At 38.5% G+C, this 24,154-nt stretch overlaps 1 protein-coding gene across 2 annotated transcripts in view; it reads left to right on the top strand.

Moving 5' to 3' along the window:
• The window catches only part of SLC38A1 (solute carrier family 38 member 1), an 81,543-nt gene that overhangs the window by 13,218 nt on the left and 44,171 nt on the right, over nt 1-24,154 (top strand). For both annotated transcript variants that reach the window (XM_066258177.1, XM_066258178.1), the window contains 4 exons: nt 6,916-7,018; nt 10,324-10,541; nt 20,203-20,278; nt 20,567-20,682. In XM_066258177.1, the coding sequence (XP_066114274.1) occupies nt 10,420-10,541; nt 20,203-20,278; nt 20,567-20,682 (314 nt within the window). In that variant the 5' untranslated portion in view covers nt 6,916-7,018; nt 10,324-10,419. The remainder of the gene's footprint in view (nt 1-6,915; nt 7,019-10,323; nt 10,542-20,202; nt 20,279-20,566; nt 20,683-24,154) is intronic.

Below are 24,154 nucleotides of genomic sequence, written 5' to 3'. Positions count from 1 at the left end.
TTATCACTTGGAATATTTCATGCCAATCTCTTCTGGCCTGAAATATTTCCGTTGAGAAATCATTTCAGATATTGTATTCTTTACTTATGACTAGTTTCTTTTTTACGGTATCTGTGTCCTTTTTATGCTTGTTCTCTCCTTGTTAAAGTTCTCATTAAGTTCCTTGAGCGGGCCTATAACCATATTTTTAAATCTATATCTGGTAAATTGCTTGCCTTCATTTTATTTAGTTCTTTTTCTGAGGGTTTCTTCATTTTTTTTTCATTTGGGGCATGTTTCTTTGTCTCCCCATTTTGGCTGCCTCTCTCTACTTTTGAGTATTAGGTAGGTCTTTTATGTCTCCCAGTCTTAGCAGCATGGCCTTATGTAGTAGGTGTCCTTTGGGACCCAGTGGCACAGTCTCCTTGATCACCTGGTCTGGGTGCTCCAGGAATGTCCCTGTGTGGGTATGTGGACCCTGCTGTTGTAATTGAGTCTTAATTGCTATTGGCCCACTTGTGTATAAGGTCTACCCTCAGGCTGTCTGACTGTGTGGATATACTCTGACCACAGTGTCTGAGCTGCCAGGTAAGTGCTGACTCCAGGAAGTAGAATTTACTGTAGCATCCTCTGGCACCAGCTGAGGATGGTACCAGAGATCTCCTTTTGGATATGCTGCTTGTGAAGCTAATTTAATCCTGCTTTGAAGCTGACCACTGGATATATCTGTTCTGGAACCTCTTGAGAGAGATTCTAGTGCAGGCCAATATTAAACATTGTTTGTGACTGGCTCTGGGCAACCTGTTAAAAGCTACAAAATGATCCACAGTTTGGCTGCTTCTGCTGGGTGTTGGTGTGCATGGAAAAGACCACGCTGCACACCAAAGCCAGCTTTTACCAGCTGCAGGTCCAGTGTCATGTCAGCAAAATTCCCAAGGCACCCCAAGACCCATTTCCACCTGCCTCCACCTGTCAGTTAACTGATAAGCTCAGACACTGAATGAGCCTCTGGCAGTATCTGAGTTTCATCAGGTAAGCTTTCAGTGAGTCACCAGGTAGAAGTAAGAAATACTCCACCAGTTTCACACAGGTTCAAACTCAGTACAGTGCTGGGTCTGAGGCCACTCAGCAAATATTCCAGGGTATACCAAGTTTAGCTGTCACCTGCCAGGTGCCCTCAGACCTTTGTGGTAGGAAAGTTCTCAGGGAGTCATCAGGGAGAGGCCCACAGTTTATCAGGCCCAAATAGACCAAGGTTTCATTGTGTGATTCGAGGGCTCTGCACCACTTGGGTGTATGAGAAACAAATGGCCCTGACCTAGAGCCACGCAACTCAGTCTGCACAATTTTTTTTAACACTCCTGAGGCAATTCCTGTTTTTAGTCAGAATTGAAGACTACTAGTCTAAGTCAGCTATTCAGAAGATTTGCCTACAAGCTCATTATTTTATCTCTGATATGATCCATTAAAAATAATCTATAGAATCATAAATTCATAGGATTTTAGAACTGAAGGAAATCTTTGAGAGTGTATTGTTAATCTGCCTTTTATATTTTAAGATGAGAAGACAAGTCAAGAGAGAAGGAAAAAGCTTGTTCAGACTATCACATCATCTAATATTGGATTATAACATTTTTCTCTTTTCAAATAAAGATATGTTTTTAATTGTTTCTTTTTATAAATGATCTTTTTTACATGCACCACTTTTTGACACTTTAAAATTCTTATTATTTCTGGGTGGGTTTTTTTTTAAAGAATATTTTGTTGGGCATTAACTGTCATAGCTTCACCAGGATTTAAAAACAAACTCTACTCATTGTTTTTAGTTTAGTAACAATCCTGAATCAGAGATATCATTAGAGCAAAAACATAAATGTGCAAAGAGAAAGCATTTTCTCAAAGACTGAACTATTCCAGGCTGTTTTCCACTTTATAAGTTTTTAGTAATTATTTAAATCTATGAATGTTTAGTTGATGAGAAAGATTTTAATTTTGTGGTCTTTACACAGCTCAAATACACTTACTATTCAAATTAAATTAAGCTTTAATTTTTAGAAATGTAATATTTATTTCAATCTCCTATATTCAGAGTTACAGGTTGAATTCATTAATTTCTGGAGTTTATCAGTATTTTCTGTCTTAGAAAAATTGCAATACTTTAAAAACTTCTGAATATGAGTAGGTTAATTTCCAGACATCATCGGCTGGGCCTATTGATAATGGACATTTGACAGATCATATAGGCATTTGAACAGAAGAGGAATTATAGAGCCGTTGGATATGGTGAACAATATAGGATGCAAGGGATGATCTGTCCATGGAGTGAGCAGCTCATCTCCATTCCCCAAACAGAAATGGTTAATACTTATCCCCTGGTAAGCTTCTTGTAACACAGGGCTTCTCACCCTCAGCGCTACTGGCATTTGGAGCCAGATAACTCTTTGTTGTGGACAGCTGTCCTGTGCATTGTACATTTAGTGCCATTCCTGACCTCTTTCCACTAGAAGCTGGCAGCACCTCCTCACTTGTAAAAACCAAAAATGTCTCCAGACACTGCCACATGTCCTCGAAAGCATGGGGCACAGAATTGTCCCCAGTAGAGAATCACTTCTTTAGCACTTCATCACAGGTAAATACTCAATCATCGGTTGGTCATTGGAGAAAGACAACACACAGAAGTTTGGTTTGAAATGTAAAAATTAAAAATTATGCAAACAAACTGGGCTTTGAAAGAAATATAGGCATGGGCTTGATGGGAAAGGGTAGGGGAAGTGTGCTCCGGGCCAAGGGAATGAAATGAACAAAGCAGAAAACTGTAAGAGTAGATCTACTGCAGGAATGGAAGGTTCAGAAAGAAAGTCATGGGAGAGAAAAATTAAAGAGATAATTATGAGCAAACTGAGCTTTGAATTTGTAGTTCCAGAGATTAGACTTTATCCTGTAAGCATTAGGAGCAATAATGATTAGCAGGGGGTGAAGAAGAATGTGCAAGACATATTTTCAGGAAGAATCTGTGCCTGTAGCTGGGGGCAGGGCGGCGTCAGTAGAGCATGGAGGAAAGAGACGGGCAAAGTCAGGGTCGTGGAGCTGAAAGGAATGAGAGGAAGGGAAGGGACACCAGGAAAGAATGTTGATAGGACTTGGTGACTGATTAGATATGAGGTAGCATTAAAGATAATTTGGCTGGTTTCCATGTCTAAGTGATGAGAATGAACATTATCTTTAACAGAAATAGAAAAACTTAGGTCTGACTCAGGCGATGTGTTCAGAAAGGCACGTAGAGTTTGAGGTAAGGGCAGACATCGCTGTGGAGAAGTCCCAAGGGCAGCTATAGTCTAGAAAGAATTTGTGGAAATTTTTTTTAAGCAAGAAGGAACTGAATGGTTATCTCCCTCCAGCCTTCTCATTTTATAGATGAAGAAACATGTGGCATGTTAAGTAATGTGATTATTATCAAGAAGTATCTTTATGAGGGAGATCCTATTTCATAATACAAAGGAATTCTAGTTTTATGAAATGAAAATGCCTGGGGGAAAATGTCTGAAAGATGCTCTATGGGATGAACATGACACTACAGGCTTGAAACTGTAAAAAGGAAAGAATTTGGAGCACATGAAGGGAAGAGTGGAGGGAGGAAGAGCTGCTCCTACGCTAAGAGAGGAGGGGAGAAGAAGGGAGCTGGCAAAGGAGGCCAAGAAACAACACTAAGGAGGATGCAGTGAGCAAGTTGGTGGCGGGCAATGAACAGTGCTCCATGTTCTGGAAGGAGCAGAGGAGAATGAGGACTTAAAAAAAAAAGCCTTCTCGTCTTAATTAGGAAGTAATAGCAATAGTAACAATCATAGTCACGATAGCTTACAAGAACCAGGGTTGGCACTATTGTAAGTGCTGCACATGGACCCAACCATAGAATCATAATAACTTTATGAGGTGGGTATGACTTTATGTCTATTTACAGAAGAGGAAACTGAGATAAAGAGGGGTTAAGTTACTTGCCCAGGGTCACACAGCTCCTTAATGGAGGAGTCATAATTTGCCAGTTGGGCATAGTTTCAGGGGAGTGATGAAGACAGGAGCAAGTGTTCAGAACTCTTGGCAGTAAAGAGAGGAGGTGCAGGTGGTAGTGTATAGTTCTAGACAAGGTTACTTTCCAGATACAGAGCTGAGAGTGATTGACAGAAGTTGGGGAAGAGGGTGGAGAAGACAATGGCGATCTAGGGTCCTAGCAGAGCTAAGATCACTAGCATTGGTTAAGTTGTGAGGTGTGAGTAAGGATAGAGAAATCACCTTTGAGATCGCTGACCAGCTCCCAGCCTGATCACTACCAAGGGTCTTTTTTCTTATACCCCACCTCCCAAAGAACCCAGGTTAGCAAAGATTTTGAGTAGTAATTTTAACCTTTTATTTTAATTGAAATATAATTTACATGAAGATCTTAACTATACTGTTTAATGAGTTTTGATGACAACTTTTTTATTAATTCATTTTCCATTTTTATTTTTTAAAGATATATAAAATGGCCAATGAGAATCTAGGATTACCACATCAAGTTAATGCAACCTAGCCAAAAGCAAGGCTCCGTGACATTTTAGTTAACCTGTTTAGCTTGTTTCAGGTCTTTCGAAGTATAGGAAAGCAGACTGTCTGAGAGCTCAGCGATTCAAATATCGACTGTCTGAGAGCTCAGTGATTCAAATATCCCAAGTGGGTAAACAGGCTCAGTCAGTTTATGGAAGAAATGGCAGGAAGAATAGGACCGTCATTAGCCTTAGGCCTAATACTTTCTTAAAACCGCTGGCCTGAGTATCATGATTAATTCTCAGGAGTTGAGCTAGCAGAGGTGTGATTTATTAAAACAACAACAAAAAACAGTGATTCATAATAATTTAATCATTAAGTGAATGTGAATGATGTGACTGGATATTTAGTGATATTAAGGAATTCTATTTATTAGGTTTTACAGTGATGTGGTGGTGTTTGAAAAAAGAGTTCTTACCTTTTAGAGATATGTGCTGAAATATTTGGAAATATTAGGATATCTGAGATCTGCTTTAAAATAATTCTATGTGATGGTGGGTGTAAAATTTCCATAAGACTGGCTTGACTTGATTATTGTTGAAACTGGTACGTGCGGGTTTATTATCTTACTCTGTTCACATTTATGCATGTTTAAAAGTTCCCATAATAAAAAACTTAAAAGAAAGGAAAAAAATAAAATTAAGAATATTAGTAGGTTTTCAGATAGCAGAAATCTTTCTATGTTTGTTAAACAAAAGGGATTTAATACAGAGAATTAGGTGCCTAAAGAATTGTTAGAAGAGATGACAGAGCAGGTATAGGCTGGACCTCTACAAATAATTAGCAGAATACCTCCGTTTAACTGGCCCACAGAGGAAACTGCAACTTGCGTCTCTGTCAGGAAGCTGGGAAACCAGGAAGCTGGTTTCTCATTGTCTTAACTACATGCTCCAGGAACACATTGCTTGAACCAAATCGGATTACCAGGAATCTGTAGACAGAATTCACCTGCTAGAATTGGACCAGCAAAATGGGGTGCCTTGCCCCTAGCACCTTGCTCTTTGATCAGTGGAATCTAAATCATATCTAGAACCCGAGCAGCAAAGGAATATGAGAAATGTAGTTTTCAATTTTCCATCCTCTGTAGAACTGAACTACAAAGAGGTGGGGCAAATACAGAGTGGTCAATCCACCACAAAGTAAATTAGCAATTGAAATTGTATTTTTGCTTATTTCTCTCAAAAAGTAATCTTAGACAATGTTTAAGTTCCAATACATTCTTTGGCTTGGTTTTCCCTGTAAATCTTTAAATCAGCTTTTACCAAACCTATAAAACCTCCTATTACTCAAGAGCATGTACAGTACCTTGCTCCTCTTACTCTTGCTAGGCTCATCTGAATGGTCACAGAAGGCTCTTCTGTGCACAGTGGGCCTCCATGTCTTTGTCTATGCTGTTCCCAGGACCAGTAATACCTTCCCTACCCCCCAGTCTAAACCCTACCTGTCTTTAGACATTGTCTAAGTCCTAACATTTGCAAAACCTTACCTGATTTCTCAAGACCCCATTTACTTTCTTTCCTGCCTTCCTCTCTTCCCCCTCTCCCATCCTCCTTATATGTACCTATGTGCATATGTCTGTCTCTGAAATCTTTCTGGACTTATTCTTTGTTCTGCCATATAGTTTGGTTCTGTCATACAAAGGATTTATGGTATATTGTCACTTTATGTGGGACAGTCTTGCTGGTTTAAATACACTCTAAGTAATGTAGGGCCAGACAAATTTGTCTGCCTATCCTCTCCTTTGCTATCTAATACCATAAAGAGCAGAGAATAAATTTATGTATTTTACTTTGGTACTATTAATAAATGTACCAATAAGCATACTGACATAATAATGCAGTAAAGGATCAGAAATGTTCTGTGCTGAGTAAACTGTAATTTGTAACCTAATATGAACGTTGAGAGATAGTAATTATGGTTGTGTTAACATCAAGATCTTCACATGATGACCCCATTCAGCTTTTTAATTAATTGTACAGTCTGATAATTGCTGCAATCTTTCAGTGAAACTATAATTCTTTGTTTCTTGAATTCCACCTTCACCTCCCGCCTCTGAGCTGTTGATTGTTCTCTTTCACTGAGAAGTCTCACCTCGGGCCTCATCTCCGCCTGTCCATCTCCTGTCCACCAAGCAATGTGACTGCCCAGTAGTAATGGAATGACAGTTAATGGCAAAGTCAAGTGGTTAAGCAATATTAGAAGTACAGTAATGGCGTAGACCTGGTTTTACTGACATAACTCAGTATAGGAGACCGTATCTTGTTATGTGAAAAATGTTTTAAAAACTCTATGGTGTGATTTTCATTTTTGGAGATGTATACATATTGTTTATTTGTACTCATTCTTTTCATTTAACAGATATTTACTGAGGGCCTACTGTGTACCAGGCGCTATATCTATGTGCACACAGAAACTCTGGAAAGTCACAGTCCTGGATCATCTCTGCTTGCTGAGATAACAGGTGACTTTCTTTTCTTTCTACTTGTTTCTTCCATTGCAAATTTGTATTTTGTAATTTTTCTACAAAAACCTGTATTGTTTATTTATAAGGAACTAACGTGTTTTCAAAAAACACTTTTCCAAAATCCTTATAATGTAATGCTACATGAAAAAAAGTAGGTTAGAACAGCCTAAAATGCTAATTATAAATAAAACAGGGAGAGAGAAGGAGGAAAGCTAGAGAAGGAGAAAGAATAGGAAGAAAAATAGAAAAGGAAGAGAAGGAAAGATATAGAAATATAACAGTGGCCATTTTTAGATGGTGCAATCTCTTTTACAATGTCTGTTCTAAAGATTCTACAGTGAGCTTGTATTAGTTTTAGAATCAGGAAAAAAAAAACTTTTCTTTTTCAAGAGCCAGTCCAAATGTGACTTTTTTATGATGCTGCCTCAGATCACTAAATTTGACTTTCCCCAAACATTTTACTCCCCTTCATCACCTAACACTCAATAAATATATAAATGGAATGGATAGTATTTCCTAAGTGTGGCCTCAGTCTTCGTGACATCTGTTACTTTGTTTATTTTTCCCATTTTTCATTTTCAAGAAGAAGTTAGATTTCAGACAGGTTATTTCATAGCAGTGAAAATTTATTCTAAAAGAAAAGAAATTAGGGCACACAATACATGGACAGAGGAAAGACCATGTGAGGATACAGTAAGGAGACAGCTCTCTGCAAGCCAAAGAGAGGGGCCTCAGAAGGAGGAGTGGACTTGACCTTGGACTTCTAACTTCCAAAACTGTGAAAAAAGTATTCTATGTGATTAACTTAGAACTGGTATTTGCCAAATACTGATATAATTTAAGTAGCCAGGACTTCCTGTATTCTTTTCCCTTATTGTCCATTTTTAAATGACTAGTTTCAAGTGTGTGTGTGTGTGTGTGTGTGTGTGTGTGTGTGTGTATATATGTTTTTATATATATATCTGTTTAAACATATACACATGCACACATGTATATGTTGATATAAAAGTTTAAATTCAAACAGCAGACTCCCAGTCTGTTGTTAGTCAACCTTTCCTGTCCTCAGAAAATTTTTGTCTAATGCCCTATTTATTTTATTTATTTATTCATTTTAGATAGGAGAGGGAGAGAGAGAGAGAGAGAGAGAGAGAAGGGGGGAGGAGCAGGAAGCATCAACTTCTATATGTGGCTTGACCAGGCAGGTCCAGAGTTTTGAACTGGCAACTTCAGTGTTTCCAGGTCGACGCTTTATCCATTGTGCCACCACAGGTCAGGCTCTAATGCCCTATTTGCTACCAGTTTATGGGGAGACAGGGACTTCTTATTCCAGTTTGGAAGCACCATCCACTGAATCAACTGTCTGCCAACCCTGTAGTATCACTTCAGTAGCTTCTGAAGGAGCCATACAAGAAAGAGCCAGTGTGGCAAGACTGTTAGAAATCACCCCATCTAGTCCATTTGTGCAGCTTTCATCAATGGGGGCTAAGGGGCAAGGTAGTGTTTAACTGTTTTTATACATTACAACTTTTGCAAAGTAAAGACAGGGTGTAAACATTGCCACTGTGTGAAGGCATTAAAAGCAATTAGAGATGGCCCATCTCTAGTACTACCACCTTGGCTAGAAGAATCCTCCCCAAGCTGCCAGGTTGGCCTTAGAAGTTCATGAAGCTCACATCTTCCTGTCCTGGCTTCCTGCTTTCCAGGAGAGACCTTGCCCTGCAGGAAGGGTGACGCTCCTGGAACCTGAGGTAGTAGAGAATATTTCTGTTACAAAGTTGTAAAGCAGTGGTAGTCAACCTGGTCCCTACCACCCACTAGTGGGCGTTCCAGCTTTCATGGTGGGCAGTAGCGGAGCAACCAAAGTATAAATAAAAAGATAGATTTAACTATAGTAAGTTGTTTTATAAAGATTTATTCTGCCAAACTTAGTGAAAATGCAACATAAAGTACTTGGTAAGTAATTATTATTATATGCTTTAACTTGCTGTAACTCTGCTTTATAAATTTTATAAAGTAAAGTTACTTCCCTACTTTATAAATCACCATTACTGTAGAACCGGTGGGCAGTTAGAAAATTTTACTACTAACAGAGATACAAAAGTGGGTGGTAGGTATAAAAAGGTTGACTATCCCTGTTGTAAAGGATCCTAGAATCAGGGAGGTTTCATTCTAGATAGGAGACTGAGTAAAAAGGAATAATGTGTGGCCTAGAGGAGGAGGAGAAAAAAATTCTGGGAAAAGTATCACTCTAGGGTACTTTCCATGGGTCCTGAAAATATTATCAATTAGCAAAATGCTTCTGGATGATATACTAGGATGCTTAGGTGGGCACATTTGTGTTTTGACTCTTAACTAGGTTACAATCATCTTATAGACTTCAGGATCAGAAAAAATAACAAAATGTCATTCAGTTACCAATGAAGGTAAAAAAAACTCACTGACATTCTGCTTTATTCCGTGGTCCTCATCACTTCACTCAGGTCAGGCTCCTGCACATCTGGAATTTTGAAATTGCATTCACCACTCTTGCCACCTACTTCTTGATTTGTGATGCTGTGTGTCTGGAACTCGGTCCCCTCTTTATATACTATTGGTGACCCCTCCGAAATTTAAATCACAGTCATGCACATGGGAGAAAATGTGAACTCTGCAAGACTTTTGTTTCTGATGAGGAAATATAGTTTCAGGTGGATTAACTCAAATCCCTTGAGTATGAATTTTTAATTCCCTAATTCCCTGACATGGAGTGATTTCATTGAAGAGATTGATTTAATCTCTTGCAGTTGATAGATAAACTGTTGCTAAATTTCAGAACATAGATTTGTCCTTTGCTACTTGACCTCTGAGTTGAGTGGTTGATCCCTCATGATGCCATTTATTGAGGATTTGCATTTTTCTCTTACTGGGACTGCTAAATTAGAGGTGCTTTTGTGGCTTTGCAGTCTATACCCAGCTAGATGTGTGTCCTGTGAACTGACGCATTAATGTATCCAACTGACTTTCATTTTAAACACAGTTTTATAAAAGGGTGTCTATATTGCCTGCAGCTGACATAGTAGTCCTATAAATGTGAGCATTAAGATTATGAGACATGATTCTTTTTATGGTTGAAATGGAGAAAGATTTATGAAAGTCATAAAATTTAGAGTTTTTATAACTTTATGTACAAAGATTGCTTTTATTGTATTGAGTAGCATAATGTAAAAGTTGTTCTGTCATTAAGTTAATTATTTGTTTACTTAAACTATTTTTAATCAGTTATATTTATATGTTTAACAGTTTTTCATTGTGTTGTATTTTAGGGGCATCAAGCTTATATTTTTGCTGCTATACATTTGTAAATACACTCAGAACAGGAGAATTTGGATGAATTTTTTGACTACAAGTACTTTCTAAACATGATGCATTTCAAAAGTGGACTTGAATTAACTGAGTTGCAAAACATGACAGTGCCTGAAGATGATAACATTAGCAATGATTCCAATGATTTCACTGAAGTAGAAAATGGTCAGATAAATAGGTGAGTATTTTTCTAACACTTTCTATCCAATAAAGAACTGTCTCTAAAATATTCCGATTTTCAGTTATTCTCTTGAATTATTCATTACAAAAGTTATGCTCCATTTGAAGATGTAATTTGAATTTCTTATGTGACATCTGTTGGGCATAGTCTGCAATGGCAGATGAAGCAAATAGGAGAATAATTTATTCATCCTTTCAAATCTTTCAATTGGGTCTAATAAAAATGTATAAAAACATTGGACCCCCAACCAGCCCTAACTTTTCAAAAACTCTGTGCTTATGAATTAGACAGACTATTGTGATTTCACTGCATCCCATATTTGAGTGTGTTCTACCGTCATCTGACCTCATCCACATTTTAATCAAGAAATAGTTCAAGACACATTTGCCGGTATTCCCATGTTAAAACTACAAATACATCATTAGAAGCATCATTCACAACATGGATTTTAAATAATAATAACTATAGTTGAGCCCAAATGGCTCTATGAAAAACTGTAGTACAGAAATAGTATATGAAACAGCAGGAAAAGAAAAGATTCGGTGAGTGAGAGGGCGTAGAGAAGCAGGGGAAGAGAGCTGGCCAGGGGCTCTGGGCCACAGCGGCTACCTCGGCATCTGTTGCCAACTCTTGGGTTCTGTGTCTCTTAACTTACAAAAGTCGAACCAAATGTCTTTAATTATTTTTTTAATGATGTGGGGCATTCTCTGACCTACTGATTTTATAGCTAGCCTGTCTGGATCCCTTAGCAGGAGGGTCTCCAGCTTGGGAATTAGTACTGCGGCATATTTGAAGCACGAAGACTCCTAAAAGCCTAGGAGAAAAGAGTGGAGTATACAGTACTCCTTATTAGAACAGCAGTGATGCTACACTTTTTTGTGTGTGGGGGGGTGTCAGAAGGAAATTTGGGTAGAGGAAGATGAAAATATTACATCATCTAACCCAGCATCTTCATAGAAAGAATTGCTGGCAGTCTGCTCTCTATTTTGATCTAGTACATACATAAATAAGTCAAAGCGCACAGAGTACTTAGCTGCCGTCATTGACATGCACTCAGAAGTCTCCATCCTGCCTCTCCTCACTGTTCTCTTCCTTCAGTGGTCTTAGAGGTTAAGTCTCCGACCAGACACTTCCTCATTATAATCCAAGTATCATTTACTGTGTTGTGATATTTCTTATTGTGGGACTCAAGTTTACTTCTTTTATCTTTTCTGAGAAATAATAATGTCTAACATTTGTTGACTGCCAACCATTTTTACATATGTTGTCATTTATCCTTACAACATCATGCAAAGTATTCTTTTGCAAATAAGGCTAATTTAAAATTTTAGTTTACAAATAAAGAAGCTGAGGCTCAGAGAAATAAAATAATTTGCTCCAGGGCATACACACAGGTCTGGTTGAAATCCCTGTCTTTTCTACTCTGTCCTGCTGCCTTTGATTATCCTGCTCAGGCATTAGTGGAAGAGGTCGTCTTGGCTGGTTCTGTCACCTCTTCCAGTGCTAAGTTGTACTATGTACTCCTGCAGTGTTCTGGAGCTACCACATAAGGGTGCATGGAATCCAACCACTTCACAAGTAGGACACTTTGGTTTTATACTGGAGCTTCATTCCCAAAACAAGGCAAACCTTGAAGACCTTAAAATAATTGTCATATATAATATTCAGTTTAGAATCTGAACTTGATCTGAAAAAGTTTTATTTGCAATAAATACTGAGTTTTTGAGGTGATTACTACTTGCAGTAGGTGGAAGGACCCTTCTCACCCCTGACTTGGGCACGTGAGCACCTTGCCCAGTGAGCTCATTCTCCCTAGGCTATGACTAAGGCAATGAGCTGAGACAGTGGGTTTGTTTCTGGGCGTTGACCATTTGTTTTGCTGAGTTTGGTTCCATTATTACAAATGCAGTGTGATGCATTTATTTCTTGATTTAGCTTACCCCTTTTGTCAGTGACACAGTTAAAGAACCTCACTTTATTTTTGTCTCTGCAACAAGTAAAATCAGAAACAACATATTATGGCATGAAGCCATAGAGGTAATTAAAAATCAGAAAATACCCCCACCGTGATTGCTGCAAAAGCTACACCTAAATACCGCTCAGTTTTCTTGCAACTTTTTCACATTGGTGGGAGGAAGGTAGGTCCAATTATATGCATCTGAAAGAACCATCTCCCTAAACAGTGAATTTCTATGTAATTGTTCCTCTTTTTAGGGAAGTTAGAAAAAAATGTTGAAAACAAATGTTGATCTCTGATTGCCTGACATCTAGCTGAGAGCTTAGCCTGAAAATTCCCCATTAAGATACAATAAGAATCACTTTTTAAAGTTTAGGTGAAAATAGTGTAGGAGACATTTGAATATTATTCTGGTTCACCTGCCATTATTCCAGTTCAATTGTTTTGTTTTATGCCCTAATTTTTGGGTTATAGTCATAGAAATCTATCCCCAGAACAGCAAAACCTTTCAAAATGTCCACTAGACCAGTATTGCTAACATTTTAATGTGCATATGAAACTTCTGGAAACCTTGTTAAAGTGCAGATTCTGATTCAGTGTTCTGGGAATGAGGCCTGAGATTCTAATTTCTAACAAGCTTCCAGGTAATGTCTATACTGCTGGTCCAAGCACCACACTTTGAATAGTAAGCTCTAGACTCTTTCTAGAGATGAGTTTCTTAAGAAAAAGAATCATCTTAACCATCCTTATATCACTTGTACTTTAAAACAATAGATGATAGTACCTAGCACAGAGTGAGTCTTACAAATTGTTAAATGAGAGAACAGAGACAGACACAGATGAGAGGGAGAGAGAGAAAGAAAGACAAAGAGAGTAGTTAAGTGGTTTGAGTTTAGGCTTGTATTGAATCCTGGCTCTATCAATAGGTCTTGTGTGATCTTGTGCTTTGAGCTTCGGTTCCATCCTTGTAAAACAAGGGTAGTAAGAATACCTTACCTTATAGGCGTGTTGGAGAATATTAAACATAATACTGTTTGTAGGTGAAGAACTGAGTCTCTGTAATCAGCCAGCTTAGGTTCAAACCTTGGCTCAACAGTTTAGTTACTAGCAATGTTACTTTGGTCAAGTAATTTAATTTCTTTGAAATGGAGCTATTCAATAATAACAGTACCGAGCATATAACAATTATTGGGAAAATATATACATGAGAAGATCCATGTAAAGTGCTTGGCACAGAGTCTGGCAATATAAGCCTTTCAGTATGAGATGAGTCTTTATCAATAAAAGCGTGTCCTCCTTCTTTGACAAGCACTTCTTTCTTGCTATCGTAAGAAATAATAACAGTGCTTTAGGTTTTGGATGATTGCTGACTATTGTTACTTTAGAGCTATTGGAATATTAGATTATTTTAGCTGTTTCTAGGCAAATATTCACATATTTTCTGGGATTTTTTTTAAGTTAACTTACTTATTTTAGAAAGAGGAAAGGGGAGAGAGATGGACAAAAACATCAATCTGTTCCTGCATGTGCTCTGACCAGGGGTCAAGCCTGCAACCTTCTGTGCATTGGGATGATGCTCTAACCAACCTAGCTATCTGGCCAGGGAAAATATTCACATATTTTAATATTTATTTACTGTTCTCATCTCTATGCATAATTGTTGTTATTGTTACTCAGCAAGCATCTAACAAAGTTTGAGAGTACCTCATTAAAATTTTTTCTTAGAATTTGGGGCAACTCTTATCACTACACCCTGCATCATCCTTTTTGGGGGGTCCCTGTATATCCTTCAGAGTTCATGTACTAAATTTATATCACTTGGGAAGATCCTTGAAAGGCTATCCCTTCTCTTCTAATATCTTTGCTGCTCCTTTAAGAAGATTCTTCTTCCTATATTCAGTTTTATGTCAGATAATTCTTTCCTTGCTTTAATAGCTCCAGTTACAATTAAAGTCTGGATTTTTCCTGTTTTCAGTCGAGTTTATTCACCAAGTATGGTTTTGCTTATTGCTCAGTCTTCTCTTTAAATATCTGCCATTTCTGTCATTCTTTCTTGTTCTCCGGTCTCTTTGTACTTGCTTCTTTCCTCCCATTCTCTTTTCCTTTTTTATAGAATGTTAAATTTTCAGGGAAAATACTAGGAAAGGTCTCTAGGTTCAACATTTATCTCTTTTGTGTTATGAATCCTCAAATGAAACATTATAATCTAGTAAGAATCTGATTGGGCCCTGGCTGGGTAGCTCAGTTGGTTAGAGCATCCTTCTGATACACCAAGGTTGCAGGTTCGATCCTTGGTCAGGACACATACAAGAATCAACCAATGAATGCATAAATAAGTGGAACAACAAATCCTTGTTTCTCTCTCTCTCTCTCCTCTCTAAAATCAATAAATAAAACATTTAAAAAGAAAGAATCTGATTGGTAGAGATTAAAACAGGAAGATTATCTTGCTATTATTGTACAACCCATCCTTGTTTGGTTGTTATTAACGTTGATTTATTTTTTATTTTAAATAACTGCTCTATATTGCTCAATCTCCCTTCACACTACCTCAGTATAACACCTACTCTTTTGTGTGTGTGTGTGCGTGTGACAGAAAGACAGAGGGAGGATCAGACAGACTGGAAGGGAGAGAGATGAGAAGCATCAATTCTTTGTTGCAGTATCTTAGTTTCTCAGTGATTGCTTTCTCATATGGTCCTTGACCCGGGGGGTGGGGGTGCTACCGCAGACCGAGTGACCCCTTTCTCATGCCAGAGACCTTGGGTTTAAGCTGGTGAGCCTTGTTCAAACCAGATTAGCCTGCGCTCAAACCGGAGACCTCGGGGTTTCGAACCTGGGTCCTCTACATCCCAGTCTGATGCTCTATCCACTGCACCACTGCCTGCTCAGGCACGCCTACTCCTTTTTAAGGCTTTGTCTATTGAAGGTCACCATGAGAGGCACTGTCATTTTTTTGTTTGGTTTTGTTTTCAGAACAATTGGTTTGCTAGTAGTTGGCTGAATTCTTTTTTATGGGTATAGACTGACCCAGTGAAAACTCTTTTTAGCAATACTTTCATCAACCTGAAACCACATGTCAAGGCACCCTCTCTCACAGCCCATTTTTTAAGAGAAAAGGAGAAATTTTTTTGTCAGAGGCCAGAGCTTTTTAATACACAGTTGCATTTTTTAAATGGTAAGATAACAGAAATTTGTGATAAGCTGCTTGACCTAGTTATATTAAATGGACTTTCCCACTGCTAAAAAGGTGGGTTTTATTTTGTTTAAAAAAGTTTACAGAAATACAAAGCAAAGATTTAATGACTAAAGAGAAGAAAAGATTGAAACAGTATACAAAGAGTAAAGAGGATTTATTTAAGTACTTTATTCTTACTGAGCTTGATTTTCCTACAGCCTAATACTCCCTAATTCCTAAGTAGAAGATGCACATTTGGTTTATGAAGGGCTCCTCTGGAGTGGCTAATGCATGGGCAGGTGCATCTAAGAGGAGCTGAGGGACTGAGAGCACTAGAACCACCCTGGATGCAAGATGAGTTAAGCAGCACAGTATGTACCACAGAGAAGTAGTGAGTAGGCCAGAATCAGAAAACCCCATTCAAACCAGAGTATCAGAAGACACACGGAAGATGACCTTGAACTGGTAGGAAGGCACTGGCTGCGAAGAGGAGAGAGGGTCTCCTGAGTAGAGAGTGGATTCCCCATTGCCTCGTTTTTCCATCGCTGTTCTCAGAATGCTGTGACCTTGTCTCAGTGCTCAGCCCCTCTTGATATGGTCATTTTGAGGAGTAGGGTTTCTGAGATTGGGACATTGAGGCAAAATCAAAATCAGCAGTCTCTGGAATTGCAGGGTGAGGACTTTATACTTGAGACTTCCAGTTGGGAAGCCAGTGAAATTTGGGGGAAAACCTATTAAGTCTAGCTGCAGAAAGTACACCGTAAGAGGCAGTCAGGGAGTCCCTGGCTGGTTGGCTCAGTGGTAGAGCATTGGCCTGGCGCGCAGGAGTCCCAGGTTCAATTCCCGGCCAGGGCACACAGGAGAAGCGCCCATCTGCTTCTCCACCCCTCCCCCTCTCCTTCCTGTCTCTCTCTTCCCCTCCCACAGCCAAGGCTCCATTGGAGCAAAGTTGGCCCGGGCACTGAGGATGGCTCTGTGGCCTCTGCCTCAGGTGCTAGAATGGCTCTGGTTGCTACAGAGCAACGCCCCAGATGGGCAGAGCATCGCCCCCTGGTGGGCGTGCCGGGTGGATCCCGGTCAGGTGCATGCAGGAGTCTGTCGGACTGCCTCCTGGTTTCCAACTTCAGAAAAACTACAAAAAAATAAAAATAAATAAATAAAAAGAGGCAGTCAGGGAGGTACTTGACACACAATGTGTTTTAATGTGCTTTTTATTCTTATTTTTTAATTTTTATATATTGATTTTAGAGAGAGAGAAAGAGAAACATCAATGTTGTTCCACTTATTTATACATTTATTGGTTGATTCTTGTATGTGCCCTGACCGGGGATCAACCTGTCATATCAAGGTTGACCCACAACCTTGGCATATCAGGATCACTCTTAACTACCTGAACCATTTGGCCAGGGTCTTTATGTGCTTTTTAATGCTTACTCATTCCAACAGCTCTGTAAGCCAGTTTCACCCTCCTCATCCTGAGAAGTTCTGCTGGAAAGAGCTGGCAATCATGCAGGGGGCTTACTCTTCATCCCCTGTCATTGCACAGTGTTTGACCCTGCTGAATGAATGTCTCTTGTGTTACAATGCCTGCACCCTTTCTTCTCTGCCAACCAGTTTTCTGACTCCAATTCTGGGTAGTGTATCCAGGCCAGGGAACTTAGATCTGTTACACATGGTTTGTTGGTGTTTTGTTCAGTTTGTTTGAAAATGTTCAGGCTTTTCCCTTAATTTAAAAATAATGGAAATTCTCTTTGGAAATGAAGTCCCTCCACAGGAAAGGTAAATGAGGGACCTTCTGGATAAAGATTTGATAGATATGAGTTGATTATTAAAATTCAGAGTTCATGAACTAAATTTATGTCACTTGGGAGAATCCTTAAAAAGCTAGCCCTCTCTTCTAATATCTTTGCTATACCTTGAAGAAGATTCTATCACTTCTTCTTATATTCAGATTTTAAGTCAGAAAATTCTTTTCTTGCTTTAATAGCTCCAGTTCCAATGAAAGTCCAGATTTCTCCTGTTTTCAGTCAAATTTATTCACCAAGTAAAGTTTTGCTTACCGCGCAGTCTTCTCTTTAAATGCCTGCCGTTTCTGTAATTCGTTCATGTTCTCTAGTCTCTTTACTTGCTTATTTCCTCCCATTCTCTTTTCCTTTTTTATAGAATGTTAGAATATTAAAAATACATGAGAAATACAGTATCTGTAAATATATAAGGAAGGAATTCAGAATGCTCTAAGAACCATATTCAGAATTAACATCAGAAATTTATGGCCTTAGTTTCTAATTTTTAAAGAAAATTTACCATTAAAATAATTAGTGGTATTTAGCAAATTGCTGCATGGGCTATTTTAAATTGCTATTTAAAAATAGCCCGATTAAATAGAGTCTTTTATTTAATGGCAATTTTATTTTGGAAATCAATTTCACTTGAGTAAGTCCAGCACACACATTTTCTCGGGCTGTCTGTGTGAAAAGGAAGGCTGCTTCCTTGCTCCTCTCTAGCCAGATCTGTGGACCTCAATTGTGGCAAGATTTAACATGTTAGGGGCAAAAGAAGGGCCAAACACTATAACTATACAACTGCCAGATTGGTCTCCAAGGATACCGCCTTCATTATTTCCTTCTCTTGTAATACAATTTCTCAGGCCTCTGGCTTTAAGTTTCCTCTGGCTAATCCATCCCAATAATGGTTTTTCCTTCTCTGATTCTTTATCTCATCTCAATTTTGCACAGCCCAACACTCCTATTTTGGTGTTGGCTGGTGTGGTCTTTCCTGTCAACCAAAGATTTCACCTTCATTTTAATTCCTCATAGTAACTGACCAGGTCCTAGGAAAAGGCAGATGTTGGAGGGAATAAACCACAGATTGGGCTGCTTAGACCAGGAATGGTCTCACAGGAAGTCTGTGTATGCATATGTCCTGTCTTTATTTTATTTTGGCAAAATAATGCAAACTTGGAGAACTATTGCCAAGGAAAAGCCTGACTCCTTGGAATAAAGATGAAGAAGATAGTTGAATAAAGCCAACATTGATGTACATTTTCCATTGAAAATCATTTATTGTGAAACAGCATTATTCAGGAAAGTATATGAAAATATAATGTATACTTTAAAGATGTATACTTCTTCAAAATAATGCAGTTCAAGTGGCTTTACGTTTATTAGTGAAAAACTTATGTGATTAGTTCTTACTAAAGCCATATAATAAAATTTCCAGAAGCAGAGCTCAGGAACATACCTAACATGTTTTATGAATACATGCAGCAATTTGCTAAATACCACTAATTATTTTAATGGTAAATTTTCTTTAAAAATTAGAAACTAAGGCCATAAATTTCTGATGTTAATTCTGAATATGGTTCTTAGAGCATTCTGAATTCCTTCCTTATATATTTACAGATACTGTATTTCTCATGTATAAGATGCTCCCATGTATAAGGATGCACCTTAATTTGGGGGCCCGAAATTTGAAAAAAAAATTATTACATCAAGTTAATGAACTCAAGTTTTATTCATCATAGAATTCATACAACTCCTCATCACTGTCAAAACTCCCATCCATTAGCTTGTCCTCATCTGTGTCTGATGATGAATCACTGTCTTCATATATTGCCTTGTCCTCAGTTCCATCTGTGGCATTTGAAATGCCATACTTCTTAAATGAAAATCTACAACCACTGTATAAGATGCACCCAGTTTTTAGACCCCAAGTTTTTCCAAAAAAAGTACGTCTTATACATGGGGACATGTGGTAGTTTATTACACAGATCCCAGCTGTGACTCTTTCCCATCCCAAGTCCCACTCCCCGCATGGAGGGGAACGATTAACATTTGCTGCTCTTACACTGTGCCTAGAACTGTACTAATGATTTAATTGTTTCAATAATGACATGAGATAGTGTAGTAGTGTTACTCTAATTACACAGAAGACACTGAGGTAGTATGCCCAGGCCCTCATAGCCAGAGAGCATTTGATCTTATGTTCCAAATCCTATGCTTTTCTTAAAGCCCTAGCTCTGCCCCTAACCATGAACTAACGCCCTGCCTCCCCCACCACAATTTTCTCTTCTGAACCTCCCATAGCTTAGTGTCTGCAAATTTATTGCATACCCTCATGTCTCCCTCATCACCTTGTCTAGTGACTTGCACATGGCAGGTGACAAAAAAGAATTTGATGGGGAAAGAGCTGTTTCCTTTTTTGCAGGGAAGAGAGGGTTCCTATTTTAATAACCTTGTTCTCTAGGAGTAGGAGCTCAGAAGAAATCCTGTACCCCGTATTCTTTTACATGACAGCTTTATAGTATTTTTGACATGATCTAATTTTTACTTAGAGAAAAATCTATGTAAAAGTTAACTTACATTGCATATAGCATTTTAATTTACTAGTATTAAAATGATTTGAAATTAGATTGATAACTTTTCATGTGTTATATGTTTTAGTAAGTAATAAATCACTTAGATAGAATGTTAAGCTTCAAATCATTACCATGAAGTTAAAATGCATTATACATGTCTTTACAGCAAGTTCATATCCGACCGAGAAAGTAGAAGGAGTCTCACAAACAGCCATTTGGAAAAAAAGAAATGTGATGAATACGTAAGTGTATTTAGAATAATTATGCTTATTTTTTAATCACATAAATTGGGACAGATGTTTTTAATTCATGCAGCATAGTACCAAAGGCATAGCTACCTATATTCACCAGGATGCCCCTCAGATCTTATGTATTTTCTCTGGAAACCCATTAAAACATAACTAAACTACTAAGGAAAGATTTCTTGAATTTAATTTGTGTTGGTTCTTAATAGTGCTTTAAAGGCTTTGGTGTGATGAACAGCTTTGGGGACCATTTTGCTTAGTGTGAATATTTGTCTCTTTGTTCAGATTCCAGGAACAACCTCCTTAGGCATGTCAGTTTTTAACCTAAGCAACGCCATTATGGGCAGTGGGATTTTGGGACTCGCCTTTGCACTGGCAAACACTGGAATCCTACTTTTTCTGTGAGTATTGACATTGCAGTATTTTTCAATTTTAAACTCTTATTTCCTGTATGTTTCTGTTCAAACACAGAAGAAATTGGAAATATTTCTTTTTATGTTTTTACTAACTTGGCTAAGTTTCCAGTGCATACTTTCGTATTATTTGTTTGAATGATTTTCCAAGAGGTACCTAATGTTTGTAAGAAAGTGGAAGAAGAAAATCTTATTAGTCAAAAATAGCAAAATAGGCATTTATAAAAAAAGATTCAAGATTCCAAAATAGCCCATTTTGTATTTCTAAACTCATTACCTGTCATTTTAAGTATCAGTTAAATGGTTAAAATATTAAGAGGTACTTAATCCAACCAGTCATCACTATGGTATTTAGATTGCTATGGAACATGTACTAGATCCATAAGTAATTACAAATTTGTTTGTGGTAAATATTCAAAAAGCACAGAAGTTGTGCTTCTTTAAAGATGAGAAATTAACATGTACTTTTAATGAGATTCAGTGAAAAGAAAATGGAGAGTTTTCTTTTTTTTCTGTTTTTCTTTTTGTGACAGAGACACAGAGAGAGAGTGACAAAGAGAGGGACATATGGGGACAGACAGACAGGAAGGGAGAGAGATGAAAAGCATCAATTCCTCGTTGCAGCACCTTAGTTGTTCATTGATTGCTTTCTCATATGTGCCCTGACCAGAGGGCTACAGCAGACCGAGTGACCCCTTGCTCAAGCCAGAGACCTTGGGCTCAAGCTGGTGAGCTGTGCTCAAACCAGATGAGCTTGTGCTCAAGCCGGCAACCTCGGGCTTTTGAACCTGGGCCCTCCGCGTCCTAGTCCACTGCTCTATCCACTGTGCCACCGCCTAGTTAGGCTGGAGAGTTTTCTTTTAAAATAAATTCATCTCAGCCTTGGGCGGTTGACTCAGTGGTAGAGCATTGGCCTGGCATGTGGAGGTCCCAGGTTTGATTCCCACTCAGGGCACATAGGAGAGGCGACCATCTGCTTCTCTAACCCTCCCCTCCCCTTCATATTCTCTCTCTCTTTCTCTCTCTCTCTCTCTCTCTTCTCATCTCACAGCCATGGCTGGATTCAAGCAAGTTGGCCTCAGGTGCAGAGGATGGCTCTATGGCCTCTCAGGTGCTAAGATAGCTTGGTTGCCAAGCAACAGAGCAATGGCCCCAGATGGAGCCATTGTCCGGTAGGGGGCTTGCTGCGTGGATCCTGGTCAGGGCACATGTGGAAGTCTGTCTCTCTTCCTCCTCACTTCTTGGTTAATATAATTAATTAATTAATTAATTAAAATAAATTCAGCTCAAACTGTTGAGTGACTCTTTGTACCAGTGTACAGAGGGCTTATTTATGGTTGGAACAAGGTGAAGACATATCTTAGAATGTCTACCAGGAAAATTCTCGCCCAGCCTGATTCTCATCTTCTCAAACCTCCAGGAGTATCAGTGATGCTTTGCCTGATAAGGCATGGAGAAAATCCTCCCAGGATCTTGTCTTTTCTCTCTTGCCCACCTTAACGCCCTTCATTGGCCTTGGTCAGTGGTCCTTATTATCAGGTCATTTTGATAGAAGCATCATTTCCTTGGTAGCAGTGACCATAAAGGCTACTGACCCTAAAAATGGTGTGTATTCCCTTAGGAAGACTTAGAAAACCCCATCCCATTACTCAAGGATCAGAAATTCCCATCCATGCTACTTCATATTGTCCCAGAACATGAGGGATTAATATTCTGATATTGTGTGTAAACCCACTAGAGGTATCCTTCCTAGAATTAAAACAACTCTGTGTAGTGAATTCAATACATTTCTTCCTTGTCAACCTAACTCAGTAGTAAACCCAATTTTAGCTTCCTCTTTCTTGCCCTGAGTAGCTCTATGTGGCCATTCTGCTTATGTATATATTGAGCCAAGTGCCAGATTTTAGGGTAAAATCACTGACTTGGACAAAATATTTTTATTGTGATTTTTTTTGTATGTGTGAAACTCTGACCCTCTGAGGATAGCTGCACTTCTGATTTTCAATGCATTGACATGAAACACCTGACTGCTCTTCCCAACTCCTCTTTTGAATGTGTATGCAGTCTTTAGCAAGTTAATTAATTTGAACTTCAATTTCCTACTCTTTAAAATAAGGAAATTACACTAGAAAAATCTCAGAACCCTGCCAACCTCCAAAACCCTATGGTTCTGTGATTATTTTTATTAATTTCAAAGCTGGAATTATCTTCAGTTCAGAAATGTTTTTACATTTTTCTTTCTTTCTTTTTCTTTCTTCCTTTTTCCTTCCTTCCTTCCTTCCTTCCTTCCTTCCTTCCTTCCTTCCTTCCTTCCTTCCTTCCTTTCTTCCTTCCTTCCTTCCTTGTTCTTTTCTTCCTTTCTAGTTATTGTAATACATTAAGTAATTATATGTTTACATAAGGTAGAGTCAACTCTTTGATAATGATAACACTCTTATAGCTCTTACTTTGTGCCAGGTATTACTCTAAGTGTTTTTTGTTGAATCCTTAAAGTCTATGAACTAATAAGTATTATTGTTAGTTCCCTGTTTTACAGGTAAGAAAACTGAGACATACAGAGTAACTTCTATTTTGAAATCTTTATTTGTCATTATTCTGGAAATTCCCTTCACCTCTCTTCTCTGCTAGAGCCTTTGTTTCCTGTATTCCAGTTCTTCCTCTTTCAGTATTTACTTCCTTGCTTTTGTTGTTGTGAAAGGATGAATAGAAATAAAAATTTTGAGGCTTTCATGTCTGAAAAATGTCTCTATTCTACCTTCACCTTTGATTGATTGTTTGGTTGGATATGGAAGCTCTAGATTTGCAATAATTTTCCTTCAGAATTTTAGAGGTGTTGCTTCAGTGCTTTCCAGTTTTTTTCTGTTGTTAAGTCCTATATGCTTCTGATTCCTGATCTTTCAAATATAGCCAGGTTATTTTTTTTAATTCAGTGAGAAGATGGGAGGCAGAGACAGACTCCCATATGTACCCCAACAAGGGTCCACCAAGCAAGCCCACTAGGGGGTGATGTTCTTCCCATCTGGGGCATTGCTCCATTGTTCGGCAACCAAGCTCTTAGTGCCTGAGGCAGAGGCCATGGAGCCATCCTCAGTGTCTGGAGCCAACTTGCTCTAATTGAGCCATGGCTGCAGGAGAGGAAGAGAGACAGAGAGAAGAGAGAAGGGGAGGGGTAGAGAAGCAGATGGGCACTTCTCCTGTGTACCCTGACTGGGAATCAAACCCGGAACATCCACACACCAGGCCAATGCTCTACGACTGAGCCAAGGTTTTTGTTTTTAATGGAAACTTGTCAAATTTTTTGGCTTTCAATATTCTGCAGTTTCACATTGATGTGTCTTGATGTGATCCTGTTTTGACTATCGAGTCAGGCAGTTAGTACATTCTTTTATTTTAGAAATTCATGGTTTTCAGTTTGGGGACATTTTCTTATATCATTGTGCAGATGAATTCCTTTTTCCTC

The sequence above is a fragment of the Saccopteryx bilineata genome, chromosome 2, assembly GCF_036850765.1.
Source record: "Saccopteryx bilineata isolate mSacBil1 chromosome 2, mSacBil1_pri_phased_curated, whole genome shotgun sequence".
NCBI lineage: Eukaryota > Metazoa > Chordata > Mammalia > Chiroptera > Emballonuridae > Saccopteryx > Saccopteryx bilineata.
The sequence above is the reverse complement of the archived record's forward strand: the minus strand, read 5'-3'. Positions and strand labels throughout refer to the sequence as shown.